This window comes from Lontra canadensis, unplaced genomic scaffold (assembly GCF_010015895.1).
Source record: "Lontra canadensis isolate GAN:19392208 unplaced genomic scaffold, GSC_riverotter_1.0 scaffold4, whole genome shotgun sequence".
NCBI classification, from domain to species: Eukaryota; Metazoa; Chordata; class Mammalia; order Carnivora; family Mustelidae; genus Lontra; species Lontra canadensis.
This window is the reverse complement of record NW_022630998.1, coordinates 4732997-4746961: the sequence shown is the minus strand read 5'-3', so window position 1 is coordinate 4746961 and position 13965 is coordinate 4732997. Positions and strand designations below refer to the sequence as shown.

The window sequence follows — 13965 nt, the reverse complement described above, 5'->3', positions numbered from 1 at the left end:
CCCCGCTGAGCAGAGAGCCTGATGCGGGGCTTGATCCCAGGACCCTGGGATCATGATCAGAGCCGAAGGCAGAGGCTTCAACCCACTGAGTCACCCAGGCGCCCAAAACCTTTATTTTCTTAACCCCACATTTGTATTAACCCGAAACGCAGACCGGAGCGGAGTGACTGCATCTCTCACCACCTGTTGCTTCCATTGCCTCTGCTTAAAGCCAGGTTAATTAGAGGCAGACCCTGTCTAACATTTCCCTCTGGAAGACGTCTGGTTTTTATTTGTTTATTTACTTTTTAAAAAGCTTTATTTATCTGAGAGAGAGAGTGTGTGTGCATGCATGCATGGGGGAGATGCAGAGGCTGAGGGAGAGAATCCCAGCGGACTCCCTGCTGAGCGCAGAGCCCAATGAGGGAGGGGCTCAATCTCGCAACCCCAAACCGAATCTGACGCTTAACCAACTGAGCCACACAGGTGCCCCAAGATATCTGGTTTTTAATATCCAAACATCATACGGTGTTTTCTAGTGGTTTCTTATATAGGTTTAACACTAATACATACATACCCCAAACTCAATACAACAGTTTAAACAAAAGAATGTGCAGGAAAAAGGAGAAACTATATTCTTGACATTGAATTAGAATTCCATGTGGACATTTTAAAGAGTATGCGGAGTAGGGGCGCCTGGGTGGCTCAGTGGGCTAAGCCTCTGCCTTCAGCTTAGGTCATGATCTCAGAGTCCTGGGATCGAGCCCGGCATCAGGCTCTCTGCTCAGCAGGAAGCCTGCTTCCTCCTCTCTCTCTCTCTGCCTGCCTGTGAACTCTGTCAAATAAATAAAATCTTAAAAAAAAAAAAAAAAAAGAGTATGTGGAGTATTCAAGGAGATGTGCCACGGACCACTGCATATGAGGCAATAATTTCTTACCAACTATGTTAACTGGAGAGCTAGAAGTGTTGAGTATTTGTTACTTATACAGGGGTATTTTGCTGTGTTTTACTAATATTTGGGAAGCCAGTATGGAGTTTTTATTTATACATCTTAATTTTTACCATTTAAAAGTGCAGTAAAATAGTCTTCTGGCTGGTATTCCTACAGAAGATCTAATTTTCAGGAATGGATTACTGATGTAGAGATAGATGCCCGTATTATAAGCGCATCAGGGTCAAGGTGAAGTGGAAATGACTCACTGGATTAGGAATCAGTTGGTATCTATTTTATTTTACTTTATTTGATGACTTGAGGTAAAGTCATAAACAACCTCTCTAAGAGTCAGTTTTCTCTTCTGTGGGATTTCAGGAAAGTCACAAATTAAGGTCCTTAAAGAAAGTACTCAAGATAGCAATAGTATTCCCAAGTCCTACAGTCCTTATTGGTGTTGAAATCTCTGCGGTATTATCTGCCCGTATAGACACCAACCCCTTAGTAATCCAGAAACGCTAATTCAATTCATCTTTTCTGGATGAATTAAGGCAAGACTATCAGAAAGAACCAGAGGTAAGCGTCTGTATTTTTCTACCTCTCCAACGTGATGAGGCATTCCCTGGTCTGCTCAGGTCTTTCCAGTAGCCTTCAGCTACTATCTTGGGACAGTAAAATAATTACTGCTCTCTACTTACATCATTAGCATTTTCCAGTTTTCAAATGGAAGAGCTTTCTTGTATTTAAAAATTAAGTTAATTACTGTTCAACTCTCATGGTGATATTCAGGCACCAGCTTTTCTAACTCCCTTTTCTTAATCTACATAATTATTCTAGAGCCCAGGAGTACCCTGAACTACACAGATCCGACAATCCTTTTATTAATTTTTTAAAGATTTTATTGATTGATTGATTGATTGACTGATTGGAGAGAGACAAAGAGGAGCAGAGGGAGGGGGACAAGCGGACTCCCTGCTGAGCGCAGAGCCTGTCATGTCTCTCCATCCCATGACCCTGAGATCATGACCTGAGCTGAAATCAAGAGTCAGACACACATAACTGGCTTGCGCCCCAGAGGCACCCCTCCCCCACCATCTTTTTATTTTTTGTTTATTTTTTTTAATCAAGCTGCCCTCAAAGTGCCGACAGACCGGGCGATGCTCCCACTCCCGAGAGCCAACCAAAGCCCACTCTTACTGCAGTTCAAACTGCCTGTGCTACTTTAACGGACGCTTGGCAAGATGAGCACTAACGGACTAACTCCTTAAGTTCAGATTACAGCCGACCAGGTAATTCTGTCCGTGGTTCTAACAATTTTACCATTTTAAAGTCCAGTTTTCTCCTAGAAGCCGCATCTCTAAGGCAGGAATCTGCTTTATATACGGTGGGACCAGACTGGCCAGAACTAAGTCAATGTCAAAAGCCGCAAGAAAAATTAAAAAAAAAAAAAAGAAATATTAATCGCGTCCTTACTTAGGTCTCTTTTTTCATCCATACATCACCATGTGATTGTAGCAACAGCATATGGTCTATGCTAGTCCTTAAAAGGGAATATTTTCGGGGCGCCTGGGTGGCTTAGTCAGGTAAGCGTCTGCCTTTGGCTCAGGTCATGATCCCAGGGTGCTGGGATCGAGCCCCATGTCGGGCTCTCTGCTCAGTGGGAAGTCTGCTTCTCCCATTCCTATGCTTGTGTGCTCTCCTTCTCTCAAATAAATAAATAAAATCTCTAAATTTAAAGAAAAGGGGGGAGGTATTTTCCTACCCACTCTGAAATTCAGAGGCTTTTTCTCAGTCTGTTCTCTGAAGTCACTCAATATGCACTGCTGTGGGGAGAATGCATTTTGATTGACAGCATAATCAATTTTTAATCATCTCAAGTATATTATCTATTTGGAACGTGCAGTAAATTCTCTCACTTTCACTGATGACTACTAATGGAGGCACATTTGTTTTACCATTAGGGAAGAAATTTTGCTGCAAAGCTATTTTTGTAATGGACTTCAAAACCAAATATAAATGATTTAGTGATTATGTCTTATTTGGGATCCTCTCTTTACTTCATGGGACCTCCATTAGCAGAGGAGACCAGGAGTAGGCTGGAGTCAGGCTTGCTCACGTTCTGGAAGTCTGAGGTCAGCTCCCAGTATGAGTGGTTTTGCTGACAAGACACTGTCCACTGCCGCAACCAGGTGGACCCAAGGCAAAAGCCAAGTTTCTTTCCTTAGGGCTTGCACTGTGATGGCACTACCATTAGACGGATCTCATGAAGGACTTCAAAACTGTTTGTAGTTTAAAATATGTGACATCCAAATAACATCATAAAAATATTGCTATAAATGCTACATGTCTTTGAATAACATAAACACACAAAAAATCCAGCAGTCTTTGAAATCTTAAACTTTACCACAGACTTAAAAAAAATTTGTCTTGAAAGGAAAATTCTTCACCTATCTCACAAGGCATTTGGTGGTCCCATCACTCAAAATTAAGAAATTACAGGTGCCTAGGTGACTCAGTTGCTTAAGCATTTGCCTTTGGCTCAGGTCACGATCCTGGGGTCCTGGGTTCGAGCCCCGTCAGGTTCCCTGCTTAGGGGGCCGGTCTGCTTCTCCCTCTCCCTCTGCCCCTCCCCCTCCCCCACTCATGCTCTCTTGCTTACTCTCTCTCTCAAATAAATAAAATCTTTAAGAAAAATAAAAATGTAAAAATTTTAACTATTTAGCTTTTTGTTTTTGTTTTACCATAAATGGTGCCACCATTATATGTAATGTTCTGCAATTTTTTATAATTAATGAATTATGCAAATTTCTATAGCTATGGATCATTTCATCCCATTTAACGGTAGGGGTGTACTGGTTTTCCCCACATTTTTTTTTTTTTAAGTCTCTTTTGTGTAACTGAAGTATAGTTGACAATGTTATCTTAGTTACAGGTGTACAACATAGTGATCCAACACCTACACAGAATACACAAGGCTCACTATAAGTATAGTTACATTTGTCACCACAGCTATCAGTATTACTGACTATATTCCCTATCTTGCAGTTTTCATCCCTGTAACTTATTTACTTTATAACTGGAATTTTATACCTCTTAAGCTCCTCCACCTTCCTCCCCTCTGACACCACCAGTTTGTTCTCTGTATTTATGGCTGTTTCTGGTTTTTGTTTATTTTGTTTTTAAAATTCTACATATAAGTGAAGTCACATATGTTATCTGTCTTTCTCTGACTTACTTCTCTTGGCATAATACACTCTAGGTCCAAACATGTTGCTGTGAATGGCAAGATCGATCTCTCTCTCTCTTTTTTTTTTTTTTAAAGATTTTATTTATTTATTTGACAGATAAGAGATCACAAGTAGGCAGAGAGGCAGGCAGAGAGAGAGAGAGAGGAGGAAGCAGGCTCCCTGCCGAGCAGAGAGCCCGATATGGGGCTCGATCCCAGGACCCTAGGATCATGACCTGAGCCGAAGGCAGAGGCTTTAACCCACTGAGCCACCCAGGCGCCCCTCTCTCTCTTTTTTTTAATGGCTGAGTAATATTCCATCGAGAGAGAGAGAGAGAGAGAGAGAGAGAGAGTGTGTGTGTGTGTGTATACATCTTTATCAATTCATTTATTGACAACACTTATGTTGCTTCCACACTTTGGTTATTGTAAATAATGCTGCAAAAAGATGGAAGTGCATATATATTTTTTTGAATTAGTGTTTTCATTTTCTTTGGGGAAATACCCAGTACTAGGATTACTGGGTCATATGGTATAGAATTTTAATTTTGAGGAACTTCCTACTGTTTTCCATAATGGCTGCACCAGTTTATATTCTCACTGACAAAACACAAAGGTTGTCTTATCTCTACATCCTCACCAACACTTGTCATTTCTTATCTTTTTGATACTAGGCATTCTGGCTGGTGTGAGGTGACATCTCACTGTGGTTTTGATTTGCATTTACTTGATGATTAATAATGTTGAAAAGACACATATTTTCATGTGTCTGTTGGCCATCTGTATGTCTTCTTTGGAAAAATGTCTATTCAGGTTTTCTGCCCATTTTCTAATCAGATTGTTTGGGTTTTTGGTTTGCTCATTTGTTTAGGGGTGTTGAATTCTTTATATATTTTATATATTTTGGATATTAACCCCTTTGTAGGCATGTTATTTGCAAATATCTCCTCTCATTTATCAGGTTGCCTTTTTGTTTTGTTAATGGTTTCCTTTACTCTGCAAAAGCTTTTATTTTTATATAGTCCCAATAGCTTATTTTTTTGGTTTTGTTTCCTTTGCCTGAGGAGACATATCTAGAAACAGTGGCTAAGTTCAATGTCAAAAACATTACTACCTCTATTTTCTTTCAAGGAGTTTTATGGTTTCAGGTCTCACACCCCTTTTGGGTTTATTTTTGTATATGGTGTAAGAAAGTGGTCCAGTTTCATTCTTTTGATGTGGCTGTCCAGTTTTCCCAGAACCATTTATGGAAGAGACTATCTTTTTTCCATTGTATATTCTCGCTTCCTTTGTCATAGTCAATTAATCATATAAGCATGGGTTTATTTCTGAGGATTCTATTCTGTTCCTTTGATCTGTGTGTCTATTGTTGTGCCAGTGCCCTACTGTTTTGGTTACTATACCTTTGTAGTATAGTTTGGAATCTGGGACTGTGATACCTCCAGCTCTGTTCTTCTTTCTCAAAACTACCTTGGCTATTCTGGGCCTTTCGTGGTTTCATACATGTTCTAGTTCTATGAAAAATGCTATCAGTATTTTATAGGGAATGCACTGAATCTGTAGATTACTTTGAAATACATGTATATGTATATTTATATATATTTTTTTCAATCTTTCAGTTTTCAAGTTTGTTCCATTCTGTTATTTATGCCATATAGTGTGTTGTTTATTTCAACTCTTTTTCATATCTCATATTTCCCCTTGGCTCTTTCCTGCATTTTCTGGTTCCTATTTCATATTGCTATGTTTCTTCTGCTAGCAATCTATCTTAGAAGTCTTGGTTAGTCAGTTCTAATATTTCTACTACTGACAGGATTTTGTACTGATCATGCTGTCTTTCTTTTGAAATGGTTATACTTTTCAAATATCTTGTCAAATATTTTGGCCTGTAAGCTCATCATCCTCTAGGAGTATCAGCTGCTCTGCTAGGCACTGGGATAGAGGAAAACCACATGCCAATGCATGCTGGTCCCAGTAAGCTGTGGGTAGGAAGCCCCAGGCAGCAGAGAAACCACAGTTCATCACTCTTTTCCCGCTCAACAGCCCCACAGGCCAAGGGAGCACCCTCTGCACCCCCGGCAGCCTGAGGAGATGCTCGTAAGCTGTAACACGCCGCTCAAGGGGGCAGAACGGAGTGGATGGGGAAGAACCGCCCTGGCCACTTAGTTCCACTCATTTTCCTCAGCACCTGCATAGGAATAGGACTTCTATGCCCAAACCTCTGTTTTAGAAAAAAGTACAGGAGAATGTTTTTTAACTTGGAGGTACAGAAGCAAGATAAAATGTAAAAGTGACAAAGAAAAAGACTGGATGACAGTATTTAAGGCTTCCAATAAAATGTATACCCTATCTATTAGAAGATGTTAACTTTCTCACTCAGAATCGATACAGTTTCAACTTCCTCATCCTCTTCCTCACATGGTGGTGACTGAGGTTGGTTCTCTACCAAACACAAGGTGTGGCAGGGCGGACCCCAGACTATGGCACCTGCCAACGTTCTTAAAATGACTTCCTCCAAGAGCCCGTTTCACATCTTCCTCCAAACCTTCCCCCGAAGTAAGAAGAACTTTTTTCTTCTAGAAACAATGTCTCCTGCACACCAGTGTTACTATCCAGTGTGAAGAGAGGATCTTGGTAAACTATCAGCAATGCCTGGGTCATGGCACCATATTTCCACCTTTTATTATCAAGCCCCTCTTGAATACACAATTGCTTTGGCTGTTTCCAAACAGTATACAAAGTAACTGAGCTGGGCCTAATAGGTCTTCCTGTTTCTAAGGGGAGGCCAGACCACAGATGTTCAACATTCAAGCCTTTGTTCCTATGCCTCTGTATGGGTCCTGAGATGGAAGTGTATTTTAGTGGTAGGGCACAAAGCAAATCCATAGGTAGAAGGAAAAAGAGCAGTTCAGGGAAAGCCAACATACCTTCAGCATGTAGTAGAAGGGGACCCATGACAGGAAGAGGTCAGAGAAGAATTCAGCAATGCTGAACACACCATACACTACCCAGTAGGTCAGCCACTGGGTATCATCTTCTTTGTTGGGACTCTCTATGGCTTTAATTCTGAAAGGCAATAAAAAGCACATGTGTCATGTAGGGAGACCTCAATGAAACACTTTCAAACAGCAGACTCTGACAGCCAGCCCTCTAACACCAAGTAGGGAACTCAGGCAAATGCATGTGCCATGCTACTGAGATAAGAACACAACATAAGGATAGGAAGCAGTGAGGAAACAGTAAGACAAGCCATTGTAACTGCTGATCACCAGTCTTCTAGTCACCAGAAAAACCAACACTAGCTTTCCCCCAGATTTCTACCCTGCCTGTGCCTCCACCCAGGCACCAGGAGATACCACCAATGACTGGGAACCCCCAAGTGGCGTCCTGATGCCAGAGATACATCAAGAATTCTCTCATGGTGGGGCACCTGGCTGGCTCAGTCGGTAGAGCATGTGACTTTTTTTTTTTTTTTTTTTAAAGATTTTTATTTATTTATTTGACAGAGAGAGATCACAAGCAGGCAGAGAGAGAGGAAGGGAAACAGGCTCCCTGCTGAGCAGAGAGCCGAATTCGGGGCTCGATCCCAGGACCCTGGGATCATGACCTGAGCCGAAGGCAGAGGCTTAAACCACTGAGCCACCCAGGTGCCCCAGAGCATGTGACTCTTGATCTTGGGGTTGTGAGTCTGGGCCCCATGTTGGGTACAGAGATTACTTAAATAAATAAAATTGTAAACAAAAGAGAGAGAGAGAGAATTCTTTCATGGTAACTTAGTTCTTATGTGCTTTTAATAACTTTTAATCACGCTGAGTTATTCACTAAGAAAGCCTCTGAACTAGTGAGAGGCAGCTGTGGGTATTATGTTTGTTTGTGTGCATGACTGTTTTAAGAAAACAACTAAAGGGAGAAAGGTACAGCTGACTGAGATGAGCGCCAATGGCATGAGGGAGAGAGAGGGAGAAGTGATGGCCGCTCTGAAAGTCAAGAGTGTTTCAGTTTACACAAAAGAATCACAAAATGAATTTAAGAAAGCTGCTTATAAAATAATAGCTTGTAACATGTGGACTATGTCCGTGTTTTAGCTTTCCTAGGACAGAAGCTGGCAAATGTAATCGAGGGCCATAGACAGGCATAGGCAAGCACATTAGCCCAAGAACTAACAACAGTATCCCCTTGACATGTAAGGTCATTTTCCTCCCCATTTCTATTTAAGTGGATCTTTTAAGTTATTATTATTATTATTTTTTAAAAGATTTATTTATTTATTTATTTGACAGAGAGATCACAAGTAGGCAGAGAGGAAGGCAGAGAGAGAGGGGGAAGCGGGCTCTCCGCTGAGCAGAGAGCCCCATGTGGGGCTCGATCCCAGGACCCTGAGATCATGACCGGAGCTGAAGGCAGAGGCTTCAACCTACTGAGCCACCCAGGCGCCCCAAGTTATTATTTTGATAAAGATTTTTTTCTTATACATCACACCTGGGCAGAGGGGATGCGGAGGTATAACCACTTCTGGTCCCGGTCTGAGGAACAAAAGCAATCCATGACTAAGTAACCAAACATGATCCAGTCAACAAACATATCCACACATACACATAAACTGAAATAAACATTCCATGGAAACATTCTGGTATTTTCAATTCCATTCTGTGTCATTATTTTTAAGAGGTTAGTCAAGATCCACAGATTCAAACAGAAAAGCCACCCAAACAGTTCAAGTTCAGTGCTTCAAGGAATAAAAAAAAAAAAAAAAAAGGTTAGTCCTCTAACTTAAGGACACTATGGATTCAAAAGCTTCCTTGTTAATACACTTGGAACACTACATAGTAACACTGGAAAGTAGGAAGAAAAGAGCTCGAAACTGAACACACAGGCTGACCAGGACTCTGTGGAAAACCAAGGCGGATGAAAGAAGACAGGACCACAGAGACTTATTAAGCTAAAGATTTTTTTTTTAAGATTTTATTTATTTATGTATTTGAGAAAGAGAGAGTATGCATGAGTGGGAGGAAAGGCAGAGGGAGAAGGAGAGGGAGAAACAGACTCCAGGCTAAGCAGGGAGCCCAATCTATAAATGCTTTGGGGCTTGACCCCAGAACCATGAGATCATTACCCAAGCTGAAGGCAGATGCTTAACCCACTGAGCCACCCAGGCACCACCAGGAAATGGCAGTTTTAAGCTCTTCTCTGGGGAGAGAACTAACTAGACTGGGGAGCTTCATCTTTTTGAGTCTCGGGTTCCACACCTATAGACAATTTCTTGTTCCTTCTTTCTTGTTGTGACTAACTGATGATGTTATGACATGTAGACATTTTTAGAAATGAACCTTGTGCTATTTTAAATTGAAACAATAATTAAATGCTTCAATCATATGAGAACTTCTATTAAAAACCTCTTCAGCTTAAGGGTTCCTGGGTAGCTCAGTTCAGTGTCTGCCTTCAGCTCAGGTCCCGATCCCGGGGTCCTGGGATTGAGCCCCACATCAGGCTCCCTGCTCAGCAGGGAATCTGCTTCTCCCATCTGCAGCTCTCCCTGTTAGTGCTCTGTCTCTGCCTCAAATAAATAAATAAAATCTTTAAAACAAAACAAAACAAAACAACTGCCATTTCCTGAATGCTATTTACTTACAGACTTCCTTGTCCAGGTGAGTGGACTCAGGTGATTGATTCCTCAGCAATGCACTCTCCTGCCTCATATACACACTATCACATTTCAATTCAGTGTAGCAGCTTCTCAGGCAGCACGGGGACCCAAGAAATCTTAAGCAGGGCTCTATGCCTTTAAGTCATTTCCATTTTGGTCAACATGGCACAGCTAAAGACTGGGAGAGGTAAGAGCCTAATAATGTTTTTCCCCAACATCATTTATCTATAAGACCATCCTTTCCTCACTTCATATTCTTGCCTCCTTTGTCATAGATGAATTGACCATATAAGCATGAGTTTATTTCTGGGCTTTCTATGCTGTTCGTTGATCTATGTGTTCGTCTTTGCAGCAGCACCATATTGTTCTACTACAGCTTTGTAACAGACCTTGAATCTGAGACTGTGATACCTGCAGCTCAGGGTCTTTTGTGACTCCATACAAATGTTAGGGTTATTTGTTCTAGTCCTATAAAAAGTGCTATTGGTGTTCTGATAGGGATTATACCGAATCTGTAGACTGCTTTGAGTAGTATGGACATTTTAACAATATTAGTTCTTCCAATCCATGAGCATGGTATGTCTTTCCATTTGTGTCCTCTTCATCAATGCCTCATAGTTTTCAGAATACAGGTTTTTCACATCCTTGGTTAAATTTTACCAATAACTATTTAACTTTATAAGAGCCCTATGAAATAAGTATTTTTTAAAAAGACTTTATTTATTTGAGAGAGAGGGAGAGAGCAAGCATGAGAGGGAAGTGTGTCAGAGGGAGAACCAGACTCCCCACCAAGCAGGGAGCCCGATGCAGGCTTGATTCTGGGACTCCAAGATCATGACCTGAGCCTAAGGCAGTTGCTTAACTGACTGAGCCACCCAGGTTCCCCCTATGAAATAGGTATTGTTACTTTCACTTTTGAGGGAAAGACTGAGGCTCAGGGAAGAAAAATAACATGTGCAGGGCTCGAAGCTACAAAGTAGCAGAGATTGGGGTGCCTGGGTGGCTCAGGGAGAGCCAGCAACTCTTGATCTCCAAGTCATGAGTTCAAGACCCATGCTGGGTGGACAGCTTACCTGAAAAGGAAGGAAGGAAGGAAGGAAGGAAGGAAGGAAGGAAGGAAGGAAGGAAAAACAAGTAGCAGAGATTGGATTTATACCTGAAATTAACTCCGACAAAGCTTGTGCCTATTTCACACTATTCCAGGCTATTTTCCTAGATAGAACAACTCACCACCAGGCTGTATAACACTTAGCAAAATGTCTGGTACCAAGTAGTTACTTAATCATATTTGCTGCATTAATATACATACAAAAAGAGTTCATAGTCTTCCTTTTGGAAGGGACCACAATGATCTAGTCTTCCGCTGAAGAAAACCAAGGCTCGGAAAAGGTAGACTGGGTCACAGAAGACAAACAGAAGGAAACATCAGTCTCAAGGTCCAGATCCTTGGAGAACCATTCCACTGTCCATCTTGCTTACCTGGGCAGAAGCCAGGCAGAGGTGAGAGGGGCAGGGAGGGCAGTTAGAAGCGAACAGGACAGTATTCTGAGTTGGTGCCCCAGTCCACTGTGTCTCAAACTTAGATGATGATCCACCTCCACCTGGAGAACTAATCAAACACATACAGGCCTAGGTCCTTTTCAGACCTAGTGTTCAGGTGCTGGTAGGTAGGGCACAGGTATAAACTTGAAGACAGTTGTGGAGTGGTTCCTAAGGCTGAGCCAAGTTTCAGAACAGGCAGTTCAAAGTTCAGTCTCGGCACCACCTCCCTGTCCTTTCTAGGAAAGAAAATCCAAGTGATGGACTTGGATCCAATCGGCTGTAGCGGAAGAGTAGGCTACCCCTTTCGGGCAATGAATGGGAGGCCAAAAGAGGAGAAAAGTTGGACAGGAAAGGCAGACTGGATCATGTCTCTGCTACAATTAGGATGAGTCACTCTAAGACGATCTAGAATGCTCACCTGAACATTCTCAAATATGTAAAGGAATTCAAAATAGAAGCATCTCCTAACCAAAACTCTTGCTAAAATTTCAAGAACCAATCTAGAAGTACTATATTTGTTTGGCTAGAATACTAACCTCCCCCAGGGCTTTCAATCCCTAGCTAAACCCTAGAGGAGCTCTGGAACTATCTCAAAAGAAGCTGGCAGCAATTCCAACCACTGCCCCCACTGCCATGGGTCACTGGCTCAGATACTCTCTAATTTCCCTTGCCCACAGTGAGGTATATTAGCTGCACCATGGACACTGAACCTGGTTTCAGAATGACTCCTGCGGGGACACATTCACAAAGGACAGACAGTCTGGTCTTAGATTGCTCTATGTGGACTTTTACTGCCATTTTCTTACTACTGATCCAATGCCCGGCCACTTGCGCTCAGTGCCGTGGACTTTCTGTTCTCTCTCTCATCCACCACTACCCTGTTCCAGGAGCAGGGTGTGGCCTACTTGGAGCAGGTGGCAAAAATGAAATGAGGCCTGGGTAAGCAGCAGAGACACAGCTAGGGTGCTGAAGGTGACCATCAATACCACCTATGGGAGTGGCTTGCAGTTCTAAAAATTCACAGAGCAGAATCAGAAACTGTTGAATGTTGAGTTGGTAGCTGTCTTACAGATAAACTGCTCCTATTCTATATTTTATAGACCAAAATATGAAGTTCAAGTGAATTTCAACTGAAAATAAAATATTATAGGGGTGCCAGGGTGACTCAGTCAGTTGAGTGTCTGTCTTGAGCTCAAATCATGATCCTGAAGTCCTGGGATCGAGTCCCACATCAGGCTCCCTGCTCAGTGGGGAGCCTGCTTCTCCTTCTCCCCCTGCTTGCACCTCTCTCTCTCTGTCAAATAAATAAATAAATCTATAAAAAGAAAAGATTATAGAAGCATGTGTCTACACAGTTTTTAAGGACAGCATGAAACTGTCCTTGTGTCCTTATGAAACTACATAAATACATGTTGTTATATCCACACAATGAAATACTCTGAAGCCTTTAAAAAGGATATTAACAGAGAAAGATGTACAAGATACCGGGCTGAATGTAGATTACTAACTTTGTGTTTGGAAAAAAAAAAAAAAAAAGAAAGGCAGATATATATCTGTGTGTGTTTACAGATCAAGAATGGTATCCAGAAATACTTGAAATTGGGGGGGCGCCTGGGTGGCTCACTGGGTTAAGCCTCTGCCTTCGGCTCAGGTCATGGTCTCAGGGTCCTGGGATCGAGCCCCGCATCAGACTCTCTGCTCAGCGGGGAGCCTGCTTCCCTTCCTCTCTCTCTCTGCCTGCCTCTCTGCCTACTTGTGATCTCTCTCTGTCAAATAAATAAATAAATAAATCTTAAAAAAAAAAAAAATACTTGAAATTGGGTGAAGTTAATCCTGGGAATTAGGATTGCAGAATTTCATTCTGAGGTCTTTTTGTAATGATCCTGTACTATTTTTTATAACTAGAGGAAGGAAAAAGATTTCCACATGGGGAAAACAAAATGAACACCAGACTTTCTACAACTACTTCCTCCTATGAGACTAAGTCTCTCTAGGGCTTTGTTAAACACTGAAGTGAACATCAGGCATACTCATTTAATGTCTCTCCTAAGGAAACAGCTCCTGGGTCTCTTACAAACAAACTTCTCGAACAATGATCGGACACACACTGCTGTGTTTCAGAGCATTAAAAGGCTTTCAATACACACGTAAACACAGAAAGAGAAAGGAGAGTCCAACAGCCCATCACATGGAATGGACTCATTCTAATTTTCTATTTAAACAGAGCAACTATCAAAAAAATTATTAATTACTGTGGAACAGCCAGGCTTTTTCCTTCCTTTCTTCCCAATGCTCATCTGGCTTTGCATCATTTCACCACCCTCGGCTTTCACCTTGTAATCTGGTTCTACCACTTACTAGGCACATGACCTTGAGCAAGTTATTCTGGGCCTTAGTGTCCTCATTTCTCAAGCAGGAATGATAAACTTTATCATGTTGTCATGCAGATTAAATTAATACATGTAAAGCACTTAGAATCAAGGCCCTGAATAGAGCAAGCTTTCGTTAAATATTACCTTAACAGAGAAGTACTTACAATGTGATAATAATTTATTATCATTATAGGGAGGCAAAAGACTAAACGAAAAAGCGAGTGATAAGAACACTCCAGTCCTTCTGGCTAAGTACAGCTGGTAGAGGGT

The 13965-nt window shown here is 41.7% G+C and overlaps 1 protein-coding gene across 1 annotated transcript in view; it reads right to left on the bottom strand.

Moving 5' to 3' along the window:
* The window catches only part of REEP5 (receptor accessory protein 5), a 31855-nt gene that overhangs the window by 6018 nt on the left and 11872 nt on the right, over positions 1 to 13965 (bottom strand). Inside the window, exon 3 of the mRNA XM_032844838.1 lies at positions 7065 to 7203. Within this exon, the coding sequence (XP_032700729.1) occupies positions 7065 to 7203 (139 nt within the window). The remainder of the gene's footprint in view (positions 1 to 7064; positions 7204 to 13965) is intronic.